The following is a 24,809-nucleotide window of genomic DNA, read 5'->3' on the forward strand; positions in this document are numbered from 1 at the left end:
TGAGGTTTGGATCTCTTGATACACGAGGCAGTATAACTTCTATGCCTTTTGGCTCTGCTACTGAATATTCTGGATGCTAACCAGTAAACCCAACCAAAATGTTTGGGCGGTTGGATGGGGCAACTCCCCTGTGAGGAAAGGTTGTGACTTCTTCATACAGTGTATCATTAACTATGGAACTCGCTTCTACAGGGGGAAGTCATGGTCATCAATTTAGATGGTTTTTTATGAATAATTAATTAATTAATGGAGGAGAAGGCTGTCAACAGCTACTGGCCATGATGGCTATGCTCCACCTCCACTGCCAGATGCAGCAGTTGTTGGGAGTCGCAGGTGGGGCAGCGTGCTCTTGTACTCAGGTCCTGCTTGTGTGCTCCCCACAGGCAGCTGGATTACCACTTTGAGAACAGGATACTGGATTAGATGGCCATTGACCTGATCCAGCAGACTCTTCTTATGTACTAAGTTGTAGTGTCCTCTGTCCACCCCCTCCTGTTTATCTACACACATTTGGGAGTCCATGAGCTTCAAATGAGGATCATTCCAACTCTCCAGACTGAAATGTGTGACGTTTTTGTTGTAGCTGAACTACCTTCCAATTTCTCAACAGTGATTGAAGAAAGGAAGCGTACAGATGGTGTTGGCTGTGCCTTTATTCTTTGCCAGCTGCATGTTCTCCTTAAATGTATTATTGCTGTCATTTCTTTCTTGCTTCCCAACCCAACATAAATGAGTAATCAGAGTTTTTAAATGCCACCAATATTTTGGCCTCTACAATGTTTTTTCTTTAAAAAAAAATACAGGAGTGAGTGGGAGAAGCACCTGGAAATTTTAGTTCTAAAGACCTTTTAAGAGGATGGGGATCCAAAATAGGGGATTTTTTTTTATTAATCTGAAGAGCAGATTCCAGTGAAGTATGACCATTGGTCACATAGAGTTATTGCAATAGCAATTGCTGATTGACCGAGGATCCTAGATATTTCATTAAAATTGTGCCTTCAAATTAATCTAAAATGCTTGCATCTATATTGTTTGTATTTTAAGGGTCCTAAAGGTGAAACTGTTGGATCCATAACACAACCATTACCCAGCAGCTACTTGATCATCCGAGCAGCTTCAGAATCAGATGGTAAATAAAAGCACATTCTGTAAATAACATTTTCTGCGAAGGGCAACACAGTAAATCCTAATGTGATTAAACAGTTTCAGGAAATATTTTTTTTTACCAGCAACACCCATGTGTAGCCCAGATGTTTTTTGTCCCCAGATTTCTTTTTCTCAAAGTATTCACAGTAGGATAAATATGGATTAAAAATATGAAAACCAGAGCTTGGTAATACAAAGATAGTGCAATATAGGTACAGCTTCCCTGCAGAAGACTTCAGCCTTATAAGACTTATAAGGCACATCTGGTCTAATGTACATGACTCATTGATTCTGTGGCTATATATTCAGATTCCCGCCTGGGCAGTGAGACTTCCTCTTCTCCGCCACTGCTCCATAGGTGGTTTTTTGTTTTTGTTTTTAGTGGGGGGAACCTCAAGAACAGATGGGAGGGGGGATGTGCAGAAATTGAAGAGGGAGAGGAACTCCTTGTGCTAACGGGGGAAGACTTTTTTGAATACAGCCCACAGTTCAGTGCCCCCCCCCCCGGTATATCAAAGCTATTAGTGCTGCAGTCCCAAGCATACATGAATAAAATCATGTCCTATTGAAGTAAATGAGACTTAACCAAAAATAAAGTTGGAATCTGACTATAAGATGTGTTGAAAGAGCACAGATAATCATTTCTGGTCTTGAGAGGTCAGATATAAAATCTTAGTTCTGTGCTTTAAAGGTACACACATATGAAATGCAGATCTAGCATACTATTCAAATGGTGAACTCAGTAACATGGGGTATTATACTAACAAAAATATTTATTTTTAGGTAGGTGTTGGATGGATGCATTGGAGCTGGCTTTGAAGTGTTCAGGTTTGCTCAAGCGCACAATGGTTAGAGAAGGTAAAGAGCATGAAGTGACCTTAACAGATGGTGCACACGTGTCTTTCTATGGTCTGCTACGTGCAAACAACGTGCATAGTAGTGAAAGCTTCCCGTAAGTTGGTCAGATTTATAACCTTTATTGTGGTGGTGATGGTGGGGGTCATTAAGCCTTTTCCAAGTTTAAATTCTTATTGTCATCTGAATAGTTTTCCAATGTTTTCTTTTATTGGTCCTCCAACTACAGTTACAATTCATGAGGGGGTGGGACGCTTGATAGTTTTCACTTTTTAAAGGCCATCTGTATGTGTTCTTCACTAACTTGCTATACTGCTCTTGAGGTGCATTTGTGCAGCATTATGGGAGCATTTGTGCAGCATTATGTCTCAACCAAGCCAATGAGTTCTGTTCTGTAGTTGCTGATATATGAAAATACTTGGGGGGGGGGGAATAAAACCTGTGACTAGATTGGTTGCTGTTTCATGAATTGCATGATAAGAAATAAAAAAAAACAAAAAAAAAAACCTTCCAGTAGCACCTTAGAGAAGGATTTTTTTATTTTTTATTTCGTTTTGACTATGGCAGACCAACACGGCTACCTACCTGTAAATGATAAGAAATAGTGTCTCTTTCTGCCTACAATGCGTGTTTACTTTTCTTACTGTCTTGGCAAAACTGCTGCTTGCTAACTGAAAATATCACTAGAATTTTTAAATAAGCACACAAAAGGCACATGGTATGAAAATAATGGTATCTAAAAGTAGGTTTTTAGTTTCTTTATATATTCACATGTTAACCTATTGAGTACAGATATGCTTAAGGATGCAATTGTGTTCATATATGTGCTAGTTTAAGGTTGTGGAAGAGCATAAGATGGAGGGAAGAGACATTTTCATCCTTCCCTTTTTCTTTTACACCACCCGCCTCATATTCTTCTCATAGGCTGGTGGAGACCTTTCCTGGAGGGCAGTGTTTGAAACTCCCATTGTTCTCTGCACATTTTGTGACGGGGAAGTTCATTAATGCGCAAGCAGTTTCTGAGCTCTGGGTGCAGTACTGCACCTAAGATTTCGGATTAAAACTGCAGAGTGGAAGGAAAGGAGGACCTTTTTCTTACTCCCCACTTCCAGCTACTCTCTGAAGACTGCAGAAGAAACCCTCTTAAGAATATTAGGGGCAGGGGAAGGACTATACCAGAGGTCAGCAACCTTTTTCAGCCGTGGGTCGGTCCACTGTCCTTAAGACTATGTGGTGGGCCGGACTATATTTTTTTTTGGGGGGGGGGGGAATGAACAAATTCCTATGCCCCACAAATAACCCAGAGATGCATTTTAAATAAAAGGACACATTCTGCTCATGTAAAAACACGCTGATTTGCGGATCGTCTGCGAGCCAGACTGAGAAGGTGTGAGGGATCCTATCCCCGATCCCTCCCCTTCAATGCTTCCCCAACAGTGACTCTCCCTAGGTTTCACTGACAACTAGGATGAATCCTAAAGTGTTCATATGGGAGATGTCTCTGGGGTACCTCAGGGCTCTACGTTTGAAAACCTCTTGCCACCTATGGGATCTCCCTACCAGTGTTCCCAACTACAGCAGTTTGCCTTCCCTTTAAGCAACTACGTGGCACCTTTGGCTTCACTGTCCAGCCCTCTGTATGACAGGAGAATAAGCAAACCGTTTCCTCTTCCACAGGAAAACTTTGTTCTCTCCTCTTAGTCACACCTCTTAAGGTACGGATACACTGCCAGAGTCAACGAACGTTGAAACACATTTAACTTTATTAGGTAACTTGAAAACATGGATGTACAGGGTTATTACTGTTACAAATCTTCTTCTCATGTAATTCAGCTTGGTTATAATATAGCAATGGTAAAGACCTTTCCTCCCATCCCCCAAAGCCTAACCTCTCATTATCTCTCTCCAACCCTCTAACCCCCCTGACCAACTGCCATTCTCCCCTTTTTAAAGGGCGAAAAGTCCCGCCTCCTGCGAGTGAGCCGCCAGTCACATAGAGTGTATGTTAACTCCTAACACGCTGGGCTCCTGACCATACCCTGCCTAAGGGCAGATCCGTTACAGAAGGCGATTGGGCCGGATCCGGCTCCCGGGCCTTAGTTTGCCTACCCATGACCTAGACATTCCGTTGTTGCACCCATAAGCTAGGTTTAAGGTGCTTTCATAACTCAGTTTCTAACACTGCTAGCGGGTCCCTCTAGACAAGGTAAATGAACAAATAAATGACTTAAAAGCCGTCTCCGGCCCTGCACCCTTCATCAATGTTACAATTCTTTTTTGCTGTTCCCTGCTAACAGAATAATGTTTTCCTTTTTAAAAAAAAAAAGTTCCCCCAGGAACAAAACAATTATCAGTATTATAGAGCTGACTTGTAGGGGGGCCTGGGAAATGGAATTTCGTGGCCATTTCTACCATACCTTGAGGCTATACAGGTAGCCCCCAGTTTACAAGGGGGTTACGTTCTGAGGCATCACACACGTCGGTGAAATCGTGTATATTTGAAGGCCATTGGAAAAGCCTGCAAACACCCAATTCTGCCCCCTGCCCTGCTTTTTTAGTAACATTTCAGTGATGTCTTTATGACATTTCCTGATCACTTCCATATACATGTGGGATGTAAACACAGAGCAGCCAAACACAACACTCCTAGAGAGGACATGAAGGTAACTCAGTCCTCTAGGCTTAACTTCCTGGTTACCTGGACTGAGTTACAGGAACCACAAGTAGGTGTGGTCTTACCTGGGAGGAAGATCCCAAAGAAGACTGTCCATTTTGCCTCATTATACACAGTTGCACACATATTGAACGTGCAAATATGGGGAGCTGCCTGTAATAATCTCCCTCCCAAACACATTTAAATAGCTAAGTACCACCAGTTCTGGAATAGGGCTTGCGCCCGTAGTAAACATTCATCATGATATGGAACTGGTTTGCTATTGTTTTACCAGAAGTTATGAAACAGCTACAAATAGAAACTATTGCCACACACCTACTACTCCTCTTCAGCTCACTTGTTATGTTTCAGTCACTCAGTACAACTGCAGGAGCAACAAACTACAGAGCGGTGATTGGTTGAATTAGCTGTGAGTCACAATGCTGGTACTTACCAGTGGCTTGAACTGCTAAAAGACCCCACACTGTGACTGTAGCAGCACTCAATTCAAAGATAAATTATTGCAATGATTTCTTTAATTGCCGTGTTGTAGCTGTACAAACATTTCTGTATTAACTCATATTGATGTATTTTGCAAGAAATGCTATATATTTTACTACTAAAATGTTATCTACAATTTTAATTGGCAAGCTTAGTACATTCTTAATTTGATCACTACCTATGTATGTGTGAGTATAAATGTAAATGTATTTTAAACAGCTAAAATGGAAAGTATGGATCGTTTCTCTCAGTCTATGGGGTAAGGTCTGCTATAAAACCTAAGCAAAAACATACAATTGCAGTCTAAGCTGTAGTAATTGTAGTTCTTTTTATATGCATAGTTACTTGGTTAGTGATAAAGTAATGATGCTATAGCATAAACAGAGGTAAAACCATATGGAAAAGGTTAGGAATTGAAGTTGCATAAATTAAAACTTGGGATAGATTCCAGCCAAATTTAAGTGTTCCTATGTCCCACTCATTTAAATGTGCTTTTAATTTTTCCATTAAGAGAGACTGAAAAGTGCTTAAATTTGACTTTATCATGCCTAATGTTTACTGAACTGACCACTCAAAAGCCATACGTCGAGTTGAGTTGCTAAATTGTATAAAGGAAAGCCCCATGATTGAAACCTATCTCTTCCTTTTTTAGGCTAAATGATAGTGAAATGGAAAGGCATCACTTCAAAGATCCAGATCTGTATTCTGATAAATCAGATAGGGAAAACGATCATGATCGTGATGAATCGGATAATGATGGCTTGGGAGAAAGTGACACTGACACATCTGAGCGGCAGGATGACTCATACATTGACCCTGAACCTGATCATATCAAGGAAACAACGTATTTGGAAGAAGTTCATGAAGAGCTTGGAGAGGTAAAAAAAAAGTGTTTTTATGCAGTAGTAATGTTTTGAATATTTTGAAACTAAAATTGTACCTTGGAAAGGCCTCACATAGTCAGTTTGGCAACATTTGAATTGCAAAATGGTTTCCTTTTTAACACACACTTTCTTGTCTAATGTCCATCCCTCTAGCTGTAGGTCAGTTTTCAGACCATTGGTAGATTAATTGCTTTGGTAGGTTAATTTTTAAAGCATATCTAAGCATAAGAGGCCACCATAAAAAGTAAAAGAAACTGGTAGGATTTGGCCAAGGGACTATGGCTGGCTAAAGTTGATGCAGATTTAGAAATAATTTGACACATCAAAACGCTAAGAGCCATCCATTCACCTGAACTGACCCAAAGGTAAACAGAGATTATTCTAGATTGACAACTGATAAGAGCAGCGAGGACATGCCCAAGGGCATTAATCAAGGTAAAACAAAAAATTTGAATCTCATGGTTGAGTTGGAAGTTGTAGCGTGTTGCAGGTTATCTATCCTTGGTTTGATAAATAGCTGTTTGGTGTTTTTTTAAAAAATAGTTCATGTTTCCTAAGTGCAGCATGTGAATTGCTTCACATGTTATATTTTGGCCCTTGCTCATTCAGGGTTGCAGGTTCCGGGTTTTAATTTAAAAAACAAAACAAAAAACTGCTTAGGGATAAATTGCTCAGAGTTAAGTCAATTGGAGTGCTTTCTCTTAAGTTGTTCTTTGGCACATTATGTATGTTTGATGGGTGGGTAAAGCAAGTTTACTGATAAACATGGGCCCTGACCAATGCAAAATAAATATGAATTCATCCCACATCATAGAGAAGGCATTGTCAATTTTGAACCACAGTGAATGAAACCAAATACCTTCTGCAAACGTGCTCTTTCAATTAGTATCATGTTTATGTTCTATTCTGCTTTGTTTTTGCTGAAGGCAGGAGAAGCTTCCCAAACAGAAACAGTATCAGAAGAGAACAAAAGCTTGATATGGACATTACTAAAACAAGTACGCCCAGGAATGGACCTCTCCAAGGTGGTGCTGCCCACGTTTATTTTGGAAACTCGTTCTTTCTTGGATAAACTCTCTGATTACTACTATCATGCAGACTTCTTATCTGAGTGAGTTGATTTCATTACTCTACAATAAAAATTAACGATGTATCCAATCAGTATTTTGTTTTCAGAAGCATTTTTTAACATTGCTTTCTTAATAAGTTGTAAAACATGTCAGGCCTGCAATAAATCATGCTTCTAGCCCCTGGAATTTTCCCATCTTTTGTGTATCTGAAGGAGTGTCTGTTCCCACACCAACCTTCCCATGTCTTGAGAGCATCAAGAAAGGTGCTTATCCAAGTACTGCCTTTAGTTAGAGGTTCGTTATGGTTTTTACAAGGTAGAGGGCCTTTTATGCTTTAGACTTTGCCCCGACTTTAGCGTAAGGACTTCACACAGCAAATTTTTCAGTGTTATGAGAAGGCTTTCTTATTTGCTCAGGCATTTTAGCATTGATATTATTTCTAGGTTGTAAACGAGATTTTTTTTTTAGTTTTAACTTGTTTTGTCTTCTGCCTTGTTATATATATTTACTGGCTTTAAATTGTATTTCCATCTTGTATTTGAATTTGTTCCTTTTCACGCTTTTGTACACTGCTCTTTATTGTGTACAGACAAGATCTGCTTTTTACTCTATCTACATGTTAATAGTTTTGAAATTTTCTTGTATGTTGTTATTTAATTAAAATAAAGACTGTCCAAAAAAAGTACTTAGATTTGCCTAATAAATCTTGTTTTCTAGAGCTGCCCTTGAAGAGAATGCTTACAATCGTATGAAACAAGTTGTGAAATGGTATTTGTCAGGATTCTACAAAAAGCCAAAGGTAACACTTTCCAAACACTTTTTGTGGTAGCAAATCCCTTCCCTTTTCACTCTTTTTCCTTGACCCCACCCCCATAACACTGTGGTGCAGATCACAATTTGCCTATATACTCATGTAAGCCAGATGGGCGGGGTATAAATAATAAATTACTACTACTACTACTACTACTACTACTACTACTACTGGATACTAGTATAATAAGCCTGTAGGGTGGTGGCTTTATTCATGGTGTTTGTTGGTTATATCTGTAGCTGGCAGGGTGGGTTAAAGAGGGCCCTTTTCTGCCACTCTTCACCTTCCTGAATTAAAAATTTAATTTAATTAAAAAGGTCTTCTGTGACCATGAACACTTTTTGCCATGACCATGCTCACTATACCATGTGGCTTCTGGAGGGTGGGCCATTGGTCAGTTTTACCCTCAGCCCCAAAATAGTGACAGCTCTTGCGGGAGCTTAAGGGTGAGAATAATGGTTGTGCAGTGTAAAATATAGCACAGTAGTTGTGTTAGCAGTAGCTTGTTGTGCAGCAAGTTGTACATCAGGAAGTATCAGGGCTACAGCAGTCTGTTGCGCAACCACAACAGTGTGGTCTAGTGGTTAAAAGCGGTAGACTCGTAATCTGGGGAACCGGGTTCGTGTCTCTACTCCTCCACATGCAGCTGCTGGGTGACCTTGGGCTAGTCACACTTCTTTGAAGTCTCTCAGCCCCACTCACCTCACAGAGTGTTTGTTGTGGGGGAGGAAGGGAAAGGAGAATGTTAGCCGCTTTGAGACTCCTTCGGGTAGTGAAAAGCGGGATATCAAATCCAAACTCTTCTTCTTCTTCTTCTTCACCTGCGAGAACCATCCTGACTTTCTGTCCTCCTGCACAAACCATTCTGCTAGCACAACTAATACACAGCAATCAGTACATATAGTCCTCTATGTTAAGAAAGGCATACTTTTTGCACATTATTTTTTCTCCCTGAACACTTGTAATCAGTCATCTCTGTGTCTGGTTGACTGACTCCTCAGACACCAAATAGGTGCTATGGCAAAGGTCCCTGTGAAATACATGCCATATGGAGAGTTGGCGTGGCATAGTGTTGAACTGAGATATGGGAGACCAGGGTTCAAAGCCCCACTCAGCCACGAAGCTCACTGGTGACCTTGGGCCAGCCACAGTGTCTCAGCCTAACTACGTGATAATAATATGGGGAGAGGGAGAACCATGCACACCACTTAGAGCTCCTTGGAGCAAATGTGGATTAAAAATGCAATCAATCAAATACTTAACTAGTACATGGTCAAATCAATACACAATGCTGCTGCCTGTGCTTTTGATGTGAGTACTGTGGTACTAAAGTGCAAAGTTGGCAGGCAATGTTGTCTAGTGATTTGACTACTGGACTGATTTAATAAAATGTAATGTGAGTCACAGAAATGCATTTCCATAGTTGCTGTGCCTCTATGTGCCCTACAAATATGAAATTTACCATAGTGTATCCTGAGAGAGAATGTCACCGTAGGGCTTTCCTTTAAATACTTACAAATTGAAAACTATCAGGCCCTTCTTTTTTCAGTTGGAATGTATTTTCTTACCAAAAATTGTCTCTCTTTTCAGGGACTTAAAAAACCCTACAACCCTATCCTCGGTGAGACCTTCCGTTGCTTGTGGGTTCACCCAAGAACAAATAGCAAGACTTATTATATAGCTGAACAGGTATTACCAAAGATGTAACAAACATGTTTTATTAAGAACTACCAGCATTTCTTCAAGTTTTGTATTTATTTATAGTGTCATCAAATAAATGAAGATGACCAGAGGAGAGCTTGGCATAATAGAACCATAACATTTCTATTTTAGCATGTTTTACTTTTTCCTTCTTTCCGGTTTCCGGTTTTAGGGATATCAGGTAGATTATGGTTCTTATTATTTTAGGCATAGGGCTCTTTCCTATGTTGAAGGAAACACCAAAAGGACAAGTGACTCATTTTTCTCTTCAGATCATATAAATCTTTCATGCAGTGGTGTACAGGACTGCAATTTTTATGGTGGAAGACCCATCAGACTTGGGATATACATCAAACATATTTTCCAAAAGAATCTTAACTGCACAGATTAGACAGATTCTATTGCTGATGGCATTGATTCCAAAATATTCCATGTGACACTGTGGATATCTCCTTCAAATGTCAGCAGGAATCTCTCAGCCAACTTCATCCCAAGTCTTTGTTGAGGATAAATTTGAGTGCTAGGTGATGTTTTGAAACCTGTAAACTTGTTTCACAAAGTTAGATAATCTGAAGACAAGCGTTGTGGTGATATATGTGGCTATATGCAGGGCATGCACAGTCAACTCACTTGAGAACTGACTTGTGAAGTTTGAGAGTGGTTCTCTATTTTTGGATACGACTTGTTTGTACTTCCCACCTTAATTAAGAATACAGTTCTCAAATTTTATAGCCCATGTGTAAATATTCTTTTGGGATATATGTTTGAGTATCTCAAGTTTGATGGGTTCTCTACAACAGAGTAGAGTTTATGAGTGAAATGCTAATTCAAGGTCAAAATAATAAGTAATTGTTAAGAAAAGATGGTGGCTATGTCTAGTAGTAAAACTGGTGCCTGAAATGCAATAGTGAGGTATGTGCATGTGTACCTCAGTTTGACTCACTTGTAACTATTACTTTCTCTTTAACAATAAGCCACTTATCAGCAGTCATAACTACTGCAGGTTTCTGGTTAGTTCTTTGGTTTAATTATGTTGATGTCATGTTTTTGCACAAGTTTCTCCAATAATACTTGGTGTATAGCTGTATATTTGGTGAATTACATCCACTTGCCTAGAGATTAGGATTCCAAATTATAATTCTTCTGCACCCTTGTTGCCACAGATTTTCACAGCAACTCACCTGCTTATATTGAATTATGTTGCTTTCAACAGGTATCTCATCATCCTCCAATATCTGCCTTCTATGTAAGCAATCGAAAGGATGGATTTTGCCTTAGTGGTAATATCTTGGCCAAATCCAAATTTTATGGTAAGATCTTGTGTTAGTTTTTTCAGTGTCTACAAAAATGTGCCTATTTTTGATGATGAAAGTGTGTTAAATAATAAGAATTTGATTAATGCAGTGATGAAAATGAATTAAAATAGCTTTCTCTCCACAAAAAGAGTGCCATAGTGTTGTTCTTCTAAATGAATATTAGTCTACAGAATTTTCTGTGAGGACACTATTTGGTTGTGTAAATCTTCTATACACTCTCTGGATGTGCTTCTTTGAATCTTAATATTTTATTGTCTTTCAGGAAATTCATTATCTGCCATTCTGGATGGTGAAGGACGACTGCTTTTCCTAAACAGAGGAGAGGAATATGTAATGACCATGCCATATGCACATTGTAAAGGTAAAAATACCAGTTTGGCCAATCCAACCTACTTACTATGCATTCTTGCTACAAGTGCTTTCCCTGCCTTCTGGCAAGCACAGATAGCTTGAGAATGAGACCGACTTGTATGGTGATTTGTATGGCGGTGTGATTAAGTGAAGAAACTGGAGAAGAAATGACTACTGTTTCTTGGTTTGCTCATAACCATAACTCAGGGAGAAAAATGATTGCTTTAAAAAACCTGTTGCTTGTTTTGGCCCATGAGAAATCATGGACCAGAGTGTGACCCAATGTTCACACACACAAAAAATCAATTTTTGTGGGAATTTGGTCCTTCCCTAATATGGCAGACACATTCTGTCTGCTTTCTTCCATTTACAGTCTTGCCAACTTTGAATCCTGCTTCTAAAATGCAAAAATCCTTTAAATAAATATTTAATTGTGCTGCACAAAGGCCACTTCTTCCTTCATCGGTGCCCTTTATTTCATGTAAGATTGAGTAATGGGGTATACATGATAGATGGAACTTAAAATATGCTAAAACCCTCCTACTCGATGCAAAAGTGAGCCCTCTCTGTGAAAGAACAGTCCAGATAGTTTGCATCATTTCTAAAAGAAGATTAGGGTTGTGAGTCTCCAAGGGGAGAGAAATTGATAGCTGTAGGTCATATTGAGCTTTGCACAGTGCTGGGACATTTGGAGGGCATTCTCTGTATACCTAAGAACAGGACAATGAAGGACACAGTGATACATACAGTGAATGATAGCAAACATTGGTCACACACAGAGCAGACTCATTAAAATCAGCGGAGTTACTCCGTATATGGTGCTGTTGGTTATCACACACTAGTTATGCGTATCTGAACTTATAAACAATTTGAATTTCTGCAGAGAAGATAAAGCAGTAGAATAAATGTCTTCTAAATAATTACTTCCAATAAGTAATGTCTTCCAGTGAGGATTTTAGTGTTTTTGAATTTAACCAGCTGAAGATTTCTGCTGACTTTGTTGCTTGAGGGCTATGAGCCTTTGATAGACAGTGGCTTTTTAAAGAAAAGGATTAGCCATGTTGGTGGATTTTTCCTCTTGTTATCCATCTTGCTGTCAGTTAATTTTTCTTGCAATGTAACAAAAGGCATGGCTTTAGTATACCATCTTTCATTATATTGTAGATAGAAATGGAAGTACAAAATAGAGGTAGCTTTGTAACAGAAATAGAATTAAAACAAGTTCTTTCTTACAGGAATTCTGTATGGCACAATGACTTTAGAGCTTGGAGGAACTGTTAGCATCACATGTGAGAAAACTGGATACAGTGCAGCACTTGAATTCAAGCTAAAGGTTAGTCAAACCTGTTTATAGGCACCAGAGGATTTAGCATTAGAAAATGGGTAGAGATGTAATTCATACAGAGTAGTGCATTTATTCTTTTGGTTCTGCAGAGGAAATGAGACCTCTTTTATTGGCCTAGTTTATTTTTGAACTGCTGGAAGCAACCTTTGAATATTAGTGGGGATGGTGATAATCACCATAATAAACACTCCATGCCCTGCAATTCTTTCCACACTTACCTATTGAACTTAATGAGACGTATTTCTGAGTAAACAGCACAACCCTAAGCATATTACAGTTTTGAACAAAAAAAAATCACCCTCTGGTTTTTTAAAAAAAATATCTGACCCAAAGTTAGCTGTATTTATTAAATCAGTAGAATAGTTCATAACATTTATTTAGAAACTATGCAGAAAAACAAGACTTGTATATTAATCCATTCATTTTGACCAGAGATGGGGAACCTGCTGCCTCCCAGATGGTGTTGGACGCCAATTGCCATCAGCCCAGCCAGGGATTATGGGAACTGTAGTCCAACGGCATCCAGAGGCCATAGATCCCCCAGCACTGATTTAAATAAAAATGAAGTAGTAAATTAAATACTTCTGTAGCTCAGATATAGTGCCATAGTTATTAGTTGCGCTAGTCATGATGTGTTCTGTGCACTTCCAGCATAATTTTTCTTTGTGGATAATTTTCTTATAATATCTCTCAAGGAATGGAAGAAAAGTTCAGTATTTGATGCTACTTAGTTCTGGGGGAATGATGACAGACATTATCTTTGAAATAAGTTAGGCTGACATTTCAGAAACCTCTTAGCAGCTTTTAGTAGCCTGATTTGCTTGTCACACAAAATCCTACTTTAAATAAACAGTACATTGATGTGAATGAGCAGCATGCTGGTGCACACTGCTCAGAAGTCCCCAAAGAACTGTTCTCCTACTGCTGTCATTTTCTGCAGACCAGACATGCCAGAATCTGGCTTGTTGTGTCCTCTGAACATGAGCTTTTGGTTGGTTTCCCACCAAACAAACCACAAGCAGTAGAACAAATATTGGTTTCCGCTCATGATTTGGGAATAAGCAAACCATGTGCCTGGGTTCAGAAGACATGGCAAGCCCCCCTTTGGCTTACTTCATCTGCAGCACAATAGGTGTAAGGAAGGAGCACTATGGGAACTTTTACATTAAACCATTATTTGTTTTAAAATACTGGCATAATGCGATGTGTTAACTGAGACATTATCTTATAAAGTTCTACACAGCATTATCAAGCATCTAATCTTTTCTCTTTAACAGCCATTTTTGGGCAGCAATGACAGTGTTAATCAGATAATGGGGAAAATTAAACTGGGAAAAGAAGTGCTAGCTACTCTGGAAGGCCACTGGGTGAGTAGCATATTTCTTTTCAAATGTTGGGTAGCCCTTTAAAATTTCCCTTACATTCATTGAATTATTGGTACGTAATGCTGTTAAGAATGACACATTCCACCCCAATCCCCCTTTGATTACCCTAATTGCCGTTCAGATCGAATATTTATTGTACCTTTTCAGATGCCTTTCAAAGATTTGAATTTCCACTTCAAATTCTTTGTTTTCTAGATTCCCTTGGTAGCAAAAAGTTTTGCATAAGTACTACATCTAAGGTCAAAACCTGACTGAAAGTAAATCAGGTTCGCTTAAATCAAGTTCCTCTTGCTGAAATAAGAGATCTATTTCCAGATTTGACTTTAAATTGTCCCCAACCACGTATGCCAAACTGGCAGAACAAACCTCATGGTTGCAAAAAGTGACTTTCTGAAGGAAGTCTTTGTTCTTATTGACTTTGTAAGATTGTTTACTCTTTGACTACAAAGTAATCTAATATGTTAAACATTACAGGACAGTGAAGTTATTATTAGGGACAAAAAGACAGATGTTTCAGAGACATTCTGGAATCCAACACCTGAGATCAGACAGCGCAGATTAAGAAGATACACAGTGAAGTTTGAGGAGCAAGGTGACTTTGAGTCAGAGAAGTAAGTTCATATTAAACCTGTTTTCTTATAGATTAATACATAGCAAGAATCATGCAGCTAATGGCTGGAAGCAGGAAGGGTGGAGGGTGAAAAACATAGTACAGCAAAAAATACAGGAACTTGAGTTGGAATAAATTGGAGAAATAATTTCTAAAATAGGTAATTAATTGAAATCAAGCTTATGTGGTAATTGTAAGTACAGCAGAAATAAACTTGCAATGAATATATTTGGACCAGTGTCTGATTCTTAACAGTTGTATTACTTGTATGTGCTAGACTTTGGCAACATGTGACCCGAGCTATAAATAGCAAAGACCAATCAGAAGCAACTCAGGAGAAATGTATTCTTGAAGAAGCACAGAGAAAGGCTGCAAAAGAAAGGAAACTTGCAGATGAAGAGTGGGTATGCAAACTGTTTGAGCCAGATGCACTCACAGGGGAATGGAACTACAGATATGCAGAGTAAGTTTTGGTTTGTTTTCCCTTTCTACTTGGGATACTAGCAAACAATTTTGAAACAGCTTGTCACATACTACATACCTGGATATAGTTCTGACTGGTAATATGATCCTTCATGCAGATATATATAATGTTTTCCTTTAGATGAAGAGACCCTCCAAATCAGACAAGATGCATATTCCAGTCTTGATCTTCTTCATGAAATGCTAGTACCTTGCATTTTGAAAAGAAACAGGATGATTTTTTTTTTGTCTTTTTGAGTAGACTTGCTTAACTTGCATTGTGTTGATTCTCTGTTGCCCACAGCACAAGACCTTGGGATCCACTGAATGATATGATACAGTTTGAAAAAGATTGTGCTATCCTAACAAAAGTCAGACATCGGACACCAATGGTAAGCTCTTGTATGATATTAAGTGGGCAAGTAAAAAACTGCAGATTATCCTTTAGAATGCAAAGTCCAATATTTGTTTCATGGCCAATTGCCTTGGAGAGATTAAAATTGTAATGAAATCCTTCCTTCTTACCTGATGATAAGCAAGGAAAGTTCACTGTTAGCAGAACTGTAGAAGCTAAATGGCAGTCAGCATAACTCCTTCCCATCCTTACCTTGCATTTCAAACATAAAAGCTGGTTGTTGATTTCTCCTCCTTCTCCCTGGGTTTAATGGTATTGCAAGCCCAAAAGGAAAGGCCTCATTACTGGAAACAGTATTATTTCACTTCATTCACAGTCTTTTATAAATCCTTGTATCTCTCAAAATTATCAATAGAATCTCCAGCACCAAGCCCCCAGAGGCTTTGGTCTCAAAGAGCAAATTAGCAATACCCAGATCACTAACCCTATGAAGGAGAAGCTCTCTTTCTTCCACATACCTCAAACAGTCTCATATAACATGGTCAGATGTTTCTTCCACCCCACAAAGTTCACAACAACCAGAGTCAAGCCCTCCAACCTTACAGAGACCACTCTTTAGAGCACAATGCCTCTTCAAAATTATGAACAGAATGAACTCTTTCTAATATCAAAGCAGGTTGTCACAGCAAGTGTTTTATCTGTCTTGTTACTGAGCAGATAAGTCTTATGAATTGCAGGTTAGTGTTGCAAAAATAAAGAGGTCTGCAAAATCGAAGAAAGGGGAAAGTGGCTTCTCATCGCCAGAACCTGATAATCAGGACTCCTCTGGTAGTGAAGGTAAGTTCACACTATCCTTTTTTCTTTTTGGATAGAATGCAGTAGTAGATACATGCCTTTACTTTGTTCTCCTTTAGACCAAAGAAAAGAGGTTGAGTTGTAAAATGGTGCATTTATTTTAGGATTGGGAACAGGTTTTTTTTTGTCCTGAATTATGAAAGGCAGAAAAAAGAGAAAAGTTGCCTGATTTTGTTTGGTGAACTAAAAGCATTTGCCTTCTTTAAAGATTTCCATTCTTTAACCTGTCTTGCGTTATTTGAATTACTTCTGAAGCGCAACCCAAACACAGTGCAAGAATCCGAAAGAAGACGCTAGACCTTGGTGAATTGCAAAGTGCCATTGAATCTATAAGACAGACACAAGAAGACATTAGAAGGTGTGTATTTTTGAAAGTTTTTCTGTCTGTTTTTACCACGAGTGCTTTGTTCAAAATAAAAACACCACTTATTTATAAGTGAATCAACTGCTAAATAAATACATTATATCAAATCATCCTCACAGGTCATCAGTTCTCAAAGGTGTAAATCAGACTGCTTTAGTGAGGCATGCCCAGTTTCTTAGATGAACGCATTATAATCTCCGAACTTTCTTTAACCAGTTTCTTTGTACTTGTGGGGTGGACCAGGAATTCACTAGTTTTATTGTGTCTCTATCTTTGTTTTGTTCAGTAGTAGGAAAATTCCATGTTTGTTTCATGGAGTACTTGTCTCAGGTGCCTCAGTACATCCTTTAGATCTGCACAATATTCATCCTCTATTTTGTTTCCTGTGTTTGTCTTGGCCAAAACAAGACAACATTCGATCATAAGATCTCTTAGGTTCTTAAGAATATTTATCAGGCATTTTTGCCTATGGCATGAGAGTTAATATCTAGGTCTAATATTCCACATTGAAGAAGTGGATTACCAGAAATTTCTATATTATTATTATTATGGTAGATTAACTAAAACTTTAGTTGATAGATCTACTACTGAAACTTATTAAAGCTTCACAGACCAAAAATGTGAGTCTGTTTTAGCTTTCAAAATAAGGAGTCGATCTAATGTGTGTTTCTCGCCAAATCCCTTTGAAATTAATGGCAACTGTATAGGAGCATTGCTTAGAGGATAGTCACTTGGTATTTCTTTTTGTTCAGTTTTTACCGTCCCTAAAATAGTTGTCTTTTGCTTTACTCATGCCCCAAATAGCCAAATATATGCTTTTGCAAAAGTTACTTTGGAGTAGAAATTTCCAAATATTACACTGTTGGAGCTTGTAGAAGTTGGGCCCACATATTTGTGCCAGCTCTAAAGTGAACCCCACCCCCTTTGGTCCCACATTTTTAGAACTTGGGGTTTCATCCCGAGGCTCTAATTGTGGCCTCTGATACTGGTGAAAACCAATACTGTAGGAATTTCTAAAATAGCTGGAACAAATCCTGATCTAATTGCCATGTAGTCAGTATGTGACATTTTAATAACTTCTGTGTTACTGATTTCAGAATTAGCAACATTATGAATTCACCTCCTTTGTTCATACATTTTTGCAGGGACATCACAGCTCTCAGAACCAGAATGACTTCAAGCTCACAGACTCCAGATAATAACTTCTTTAACTTCAAGCACTATGTCTTCATTTTACTGATGATTCTCCTGCAGCTTGGAATCAATTACTGGTTTAAATAGAATGACTGGACAGATGAATATATGAAGTGGAAATATCATGTTCTTCGTGGGACCATATTTTCATCTTGGTTTGGCGTCAAATAAGGCAATATTATCTAAAACACAGGGACACAGAAGATTTAAGTCTTGGCCTTAAAAGGCTGTGCTCACAAGGAGCAATGTCCGTTATATTCCGTCCTATCCAGATGACATGGACAATGCTTACATACCAGAACCTTTCTCTTTGCATCTTTAAAACGCTGAATAACTGCCTTGCATATTCTAAAGTGTTGTAGACTGCTCTGATAAATACCAGTACAGAATATAGCAGTCTGGGAATTCAAAAACACATATCTTTCTTCACTGTAATCATATAATCTCCAGTGGTCATATTAACAAAACAAGTGAATTCTAACCTAAAACGTCTTCAGAGTTTAGTGGGAATTATGGTCTTCATACATTCATTAGGAAAATTATATCCAGTGATACTCATTTGGAAACTTAATAGTGGTAAAAAGATTAAACTACTCAGTTGTTCATTGCCATTAAAAGATGTTTACGCAGTTAGTCCAACATTTCATTAATCGCACATTTCTGTGATTGTTACTTATCTGCTGTTTTCCTTAGTTCATGAAAATGGAATTCCATTGATCGCATTAGTGAATTTAGGAGAAATACCATTAGAACAGTCCAAAGAGTGAGCTTTGTGTGCTCAGCAACATTTAATTCATTTCTTCCTAAACAGCATTGTCTGTTGGCAAATTGCAAGGTGCTGTATTATACAGTGAAACTCATTATGTTGAGGTGCAGACAGTGGAAGCCGTGATTACTGTTGGGGTAGAAAAACAGTTCTATTGGATACCAGAAAAGACTTTCTAGGATAATGAAGCATCAGCATGGTTTTCAACAAACATTGGGTTTAATGGAGCCATTTAAGCCATCTGAATGTAATTGTGTCTGAACAGTTATGCTATAATATACAGTCTTGGCTAGCAACCTCAGTGTTTCAAGAATAAATCCCTGGAGCCAAGTAATTCCCACACATTGCTGTTTATAAACTTTTTCTTTGAGGGGGCCTAGATCCTAGCGCTCACTGTAAGTGAAAAAACCCAGTCTTCAAATCTTACTGAATTCTTTCAAATTTCCAAAAGACAAAAATCTGTTCAAAACCAATTTTTAGTCCTGATATTCTGCTTGTTTACATGACATATATAGTACGAATTTAAGATGCAAGGCAACATGCAGAAAAGTAGGGTGTCCCAGTTTTCAGTGATCTTATTTTACAGCAAATATAAATTCTTTCAGTAAGACATGCGTATGTGGCATGCTATCGATCAATTTAGCAGTCAAATGTTATATAAGAACCTATCAGTTTACTATTTTTGTTATGTAGTCTAAAACAACTTAAGCAGAGTAAGATAACCTGTATTCAAATCTTTCTGGTTTAATATTTGCATATGTCCAGCCCAAGATGGAGAACTTGTGGCCCTCCAGATGTTGTTGGACTCTTAACTCCCATCATTTCTGGCTGTAAAAGTGAAGAGTTAAGAGCCCAGCAATATTTGGACAGGCTTCCCATCCTGGTCTTACCTGTCGTTCAGGTCTTTCCCTTTTGTTATGCCTTGTGGACTTTTTGCCAAATCCAAATTTAAAATATCATCTTTAAATACATATCAAATAGTGCACATTTAACACACAATTCCATAACAGTGTATTAACAGGTTTCTAGTGCTGCAAATCAAAAGTTAAGATTTAATGTGGTTGTAGCAGATTGTTTAGTCTGCATAGCTGGATGCCTTACAGATTGCCTGGGATGCTGTCATAGTTACAAATACAAGTTGGTAGAAGGTCTCCGGTGACAGTAGCACCACCAAATATTTATGCTGAGGTTGATGATCTATATGTATCAGTGAGCATTTGGGACAACTAGCTGTTCATACACTGCAATACCCAGTGGTCAAAACTGTTATGTTAACTTGCTTTCACTGGACTTTGGCCCCTGTCTGCTTAATGTGCATAACTAATATATTCTATGTCTGCCTGCTTGTTCCTATGTTCTGTTCGTGCATTTGTTTTGTAGAACTGGAAATCATATTCAATTGCTTTATTCTTTGGGGCATTTCTTTATTTATTTGCTTTTAAGAAAACTTTCTGTGGCAAAGTTAAATCACAAGAGTCCTGTCTTCTCCTGTCTCAAGTATAAAAAGCACAGCTCTTAAAATTTAAATTCCTGCTTTGCTCCTTTACAGAATTCCTTGGGTGAGCAAAACAAAGGAATTTATTGCCTGATTAATTTTTTTATACAATGTGGTTGATTATAGGCCTAGTTTGTTCATATATAATATTTAGCTATGTGTATATGACCTTAAATTCCTTCAGACCGACTGTTTTCTGCACATAGTTATAAAAACCCTGATTGTACAGTTTGTAGAACTCTGAAGGCAATGACGTCCCTGTTAATTTTTAGTATTTAAAGCAGAGCACTTGATTTCTCACTTGATTGTGTATATTTTATGTACAGAAGTAGAAAATATTCAGAATTGCTTGTTACTGCCATATTTATGGCTGTTTGTTTAAAAGAAATGCACTATAAGCCTTTAATATGCCATGTAACCATTAACATACCTAAAAAGAAACTAAATGTGTTGGGTGTAAAGTAGTAAATAGAGTTCTGGCAATACACAAAAACTTGTAACTCACGTGTTAGGTTAGTTTTTAACTATTAAGCATCCCTTATAGGAGTACAGCATGCTTCTTTTTCATGAAAAGTTCATTCTAACAGCTAACCTGTATGTATCGAAGGATGTTACAGTTCACTGCCCTCCTGTGCCTTTGGGGAAAAACTTCTTGCCAATTCAATATTAATGAAATGGAATGAGAGTTAAATACATTCATCTCATCTACCACGATGGTAGTTACTTGCTTTAACAACTCTTTCTTCGTGGTTTTTATCCTATTGTAAATAGAATACTTAACTGCTAAACTCTTGTGACTGCTATGTTTCTACTGTATCCTCAATTTTTGGACATCTTTTGAGAGCAGGCCATCAGAAACTTGAGTATTGTAATAGTGCCTTGATGGAATTCACACAGAGATGAGGTGTGTTTATGATAACAAGGTTGTGCCATATCTATTCATTAAACTTGGAAGTTGCTATATTTCCAATATTAACTTTCAGACAAACAATTTGAAAAAGATATGGTACATTTATTGAAGAACACATCAGATTTTTTTTCTTTGAATAACTAGTAATGACTAGGACCCAACAAGATCTCCAGATTTTGGAGTGTGTCTTCTTGTACAATGAAGCTGCAATGCTTTGTTTGTGATACTACAAAAATAGCCATAATAAAAATCATAATATCACAGACATATTATTTTGGCTTCACTTTGGTTTTCATGGGTCAAAACATTCTGAGAAAATAAACCTTTGTGAACAAAAGTGTGTGTGGGATGTGAGGAGGAAAATTACTAAGAATTGAAAGAAAATTAGGTCTCCAATTCTTGATGGAGCTTGTGGAAAAGAACACTTCCAATCAAATAGCTTCCTTGTGTGAACCAAAAAACACTTTTAGTGGATTTAAACTTTGGCTCAAATCTGGAAAGCACTTTTAAATATAAAGCCTTCTGCTATTCTTGAACTCTTGTTCACATTCTTTAGTTTTTGAGCTTCACACAGTTCCCACCACATTTTTTTTTTTACTTTAACACATTGCTTGGATTTTTATACTGTTACACTTTTTTAACTGAAAATGGGCTGTTTTACTAAAGCTGTACAGACCAGTGGTTAATCCAGTGCATACAATATATGTAAGGAAAAGTAAGAAGTTACGTCAGACAATGTGAATGTTAATGCACATATTTTATATATATAGAGAGAAGAAAATCCTATTCATGAAAGTTTTTTGTTTCTACATATCATGTAAAGTAGCATTATTATTGCACTGTTTTCTTTTTTTAAAAAAAAATCATGCTGCATGCAGTGTGATAAGAGAAGCAAGTAATTCCTTTAAAAAAAAAGTGGAAATTGTGTGTTGCATGCTTAAATGTACAGCTGAGTTCCAACTTGTTTAAAAGGCCATTTGTAAATTTAAAGCTCTACCATTGGTCAATAGTTTTGTACACTTGAAGAAATAAAATAAAGAGCTGTGATCAAGAACAGTACACTTGAGTTGTTTTGTATGGCTAAAACCAGCACCTAAAACTCGTTGCTACTCTTGAGAAGACTCATTTATAATTTGAAGTTAAAATATTGAGTAAAAAAAACCCTGCTACTACAAATTTTTCAGCAGAACCATTTCAAAGCCTGCCAACATGGATGCAATTGGTAGGTCGAGGGGTAAACAAAAGACCAGCATTAGAAGTTCCAGTTTTTCAGTGCAGTGCTTGGAGATAATGGCTCCGTCTTGCCCACCTCCTCAACGGCCCCTGGAACAGAAGTTAACTGGGCTGTTGTCAAGCTGGATGGAAGACGACAGTGTGGAAGCTCAAGAGCTTGGTTTGTTGAAATGTAGGGCTTTGACCTTGCTGCTTAAAAAAAAGTAATTATTTTTATTCAGTTTTTATAACAGCAGTACATTAAATAAGAATAACCACCAACCTTTGTAGCAAATTAGATCCGAGTGCCAAAAAAGTCATGCTATTATACTGTACAAGAAAGTAAATAATTACTAACATTGCAAACATCCCTTTGCTTGCTGTTATACGATGAGAAACTAATATTTTTTTTAATTAAGTAAAATGTAATACAGCCTCCAAAAACAAACCCATTAGGTTATCGCATCATATTACATACCGTAATATAAAAGCATTAATGGTCAGTGTAGGCTCTCCGCAGACAGAGAAACATATACAGTGCTTTTTTTCTGGGGGGACGCATACCCCTAAACATTTTGTGACTCGTAACAGGAGAAGAAACTATTTTTTTAAAAGTTACTTTCTTCTCTAGCACAGTGAATCATCAGTTCCATTGCTACCCCCAATGGCAGCCTCATTTCCTGTCATGGTGTTTCCTGAGTCTCGGACGGAAGTGAGCTTTTAATGTGTGAAGCAGTGTGGAATGTGGATGTGTGGTGTTTTACTGATGAAAGTTTGGCCTCATTGAAGGGCAGTATTTCAATATGAGTAATGCATGTTCTTTGTACTTTTCTTGATTTACTGGATTTATTTTCCCCAATTTGAACTATGAAATGGTGGTTTTCTTGAGTCAAAATGAGAGTACCCCCTAAACATCTTTTTATTTTTTTTGAAGAAGCACTGCATTTACACTGGTACCTTGGTTTACAAACTTAACCTGTTCCGGAAGTCCGTTCTTAAACCAAGGCGTGCTTTCCCGTAGCAGCAGGGGACTCAATTTACACTTAATAGGAAGCGAAACATGTTCTTATTCCAAGGCAAAGTTCACAAACCAAAACACCTACTTCTGGGTTTGAAGGGTTCTTAATCCAATTTGTTCATAAACTAAGCTGTTCTTAAACTAAAGTACCACTGTATAATACTAAAAATAAATAAAATTAAAATAAATCACCAGTGCTCCCACTGTTTTTCAACCCAAGTGCTGCTATCCAACTAGGGAGCTTTTAAAGGGTGGTGTATAAATCTAATAAATAACAACAGCAAGGTAGGTTAGGCTGAGAGGCAATGACTGGCCCAGGGTCACCCCGTGAGTTTCATTGGGATTTGAACCCTAGTCTCTCAGGTCTTAGTCCAACTGCTGAAAATGTGCCCACTTGAGCAAACCTTTATCTGTCTGGTCTGCTCTTTCTGGGGGAGATTTATCCCCCTCAAAATCAACATTAGGCTTTTCGAATCTGGACCGCAGAAACCAATGAAACACACGAAGGACAATAACATCAAAATAATACAATGAAGTGTGAAACGACAGGAAAACGTTAATGACTGTGTAAAAGGAAAGATCCTGAAGTTAAGGCTCCAGTACTTTGGCCACCTCATGAGAAGAGAAGACTGCCTAGAAAAGACCCTGATGTTGGGAAAGATGGAGGGCACAAGGAGAAGGGGACAACAGAGGATGAGATGGTTGGACAGTGTTCTCAAAGCTACTAACATGAGTTTGGCCAAACTGCGAGAGGCAGTGAAGGATAGGCGTGCCTGGCGTGCTCTGGTCCATGGGGTCACGAAGAGTCGGACACGACTGAACGACTGAAGAACAACAACAACAACAAAAGGAAAGGAAAGAATGGCTTGTCCATTTTAGAGTGTTTTGTCAGTAGACAAGAGCTTTTTGCAAGTCACAGAAAATTAATTGTTCAGGCCTTCCTAGGCTTCTTAGTGACTGGGACAACTCAGTCAGATGGTTGGGGTACAAATTAATAATAATATAATATAATAATAATAATAATAATAATAATAATAATAATAATAATAATAATAATAATGGCAGTGTTTACTATGGAACTACCTCAGGATTTTGCCAGCTTCTACTGCCTGGTGCTAAGAGAAGTGTTTGGGTTGGTTTGATGAAGCGGCCTGCTCTTCAGCTGCACTCTGTTACTTGCTTTGGGTTGGTATTTCGTGTTCTTGAGCAATGTGCTTGTGCTTTCCAGAGCACTGAAAATGCTACAGTAAATGGTCAGAATGATAAATACGACTCAGGGTTGTAAGGAGAAAGCCTGAAAATCGCAAGGTATGCATGACAGTTGCTCATCAGTGCTTCTAATTAGTGTTCAAGCACATATTCTGCAGTGAGACACTGTTGTGTCAACAAAAAAACAAAACAAAACTGGGAGAGTTAAATCTGCTAGGAAAATAGTATGTGCACACACAGATAATCAGAAGTTCTCCTCTATTGCTCTGTCCTTTGCAGATTTACAACATGATCCTATGTACTCAGTGCTAAAATAACTGAAAATGGCAGTGTTTGGAAGG

At 38.1% G+C, this 24,809-nt stretch overlaps 1 protein-coding gene across 5 annotated transcripts in view; it reads left to right on the forward strand.

The window, feature by feature from the left end:
• The window catches only part of OSBPL8 (oxysterol binding protein like 8), a 67,757-nt gene extending 45,669 nt beyond the window's left edge, over positions 1 to 22,088 (forward strand). For all 5 annotated transcript variants that reach the window (XM_033162698.1, XM_033162701.1, XM_033162702.1 and 2 more), the window contains 16 exons: positions 1,045 to 1,129; positions 1,930 to 2,098; positions 5,808 to 6,033; positions 6,966 to 7,150; positions 7,827 to 7,908; positions 9,511 to 9,609; positions 10,835 to 10,931; positions 11,200 to 11,298; positions 12,524 to 12,621; positions 13,911 to 14,000; positions 14,493 to 14,629; positions 14,906 to 15,091; positions 15,395 to 15,482; positions 16,183 to 16,282; positions 16,556 to 16,658; positions 17,810 to 22,088. In XM_033162698.1, the coding sequence (XP_033018589.1) occupies positions 1,045 to 1,129; positions 1,930 to 2,098; positions 5,808 to 6,033; positions 6,966 to 7,150; positions 7,827 to 7,908; positions 9,511 to 9,609; positions 10,835 to 10,931; positions 11,200 to 11,298; positions 12,524 to 12,621; positions 13,911 to 14,000; positions 14,493 to 14,629; positions 14,906 to 15,091; positions 15,395 to 15,482; positions 16,183 to 16,282; positions 16,556 to 16,658; positions 17,810 to 17,945 (1,980 nt within the window). In that variant the 3' untranslated portion in view covers positions 17,946 to 22,088. The remainder of the gene's footprint in view (positions 1 to 1,044; positions 1,130 to 1,929; positions 2,099 to 5,807; positions 6,034 to 6,965; positions 7,151 to 7,826; positions 7,909 to 9,510; positions 9,610 to 10,834; positions 10,932 to 11,199; positions 11,299 to 12,523; positions 12,622 to 13,910; positions 14,001 to 14,492; positions 14,630 to 14,905; positions 15,092 to 15,394; positions 15,483 to 16,182; positions 16,283 to 16,555; positions 16,659 to 17,809) is intronic.
• The last annotated feature ends 2,721 nt before the right edge of the window (positions 22,089 to 24,809 follow it).

The sequence above is a fragment of the Lacerta agilis genome, chromosome 10 (assembly GCF_009819535.1).
Source record: "Lacerta agilis isolate rLacAgi1 chromosome 10, rLacAgi1.pri, whole genome shotgun sequence".
Taxonomy (NCBI): domain Eukaryota; kingdom Metazoa; phylum Chordata; class Lepidosauria; order Squamata; family Lacertidae; genus Lacerta; species Lacerta agilis.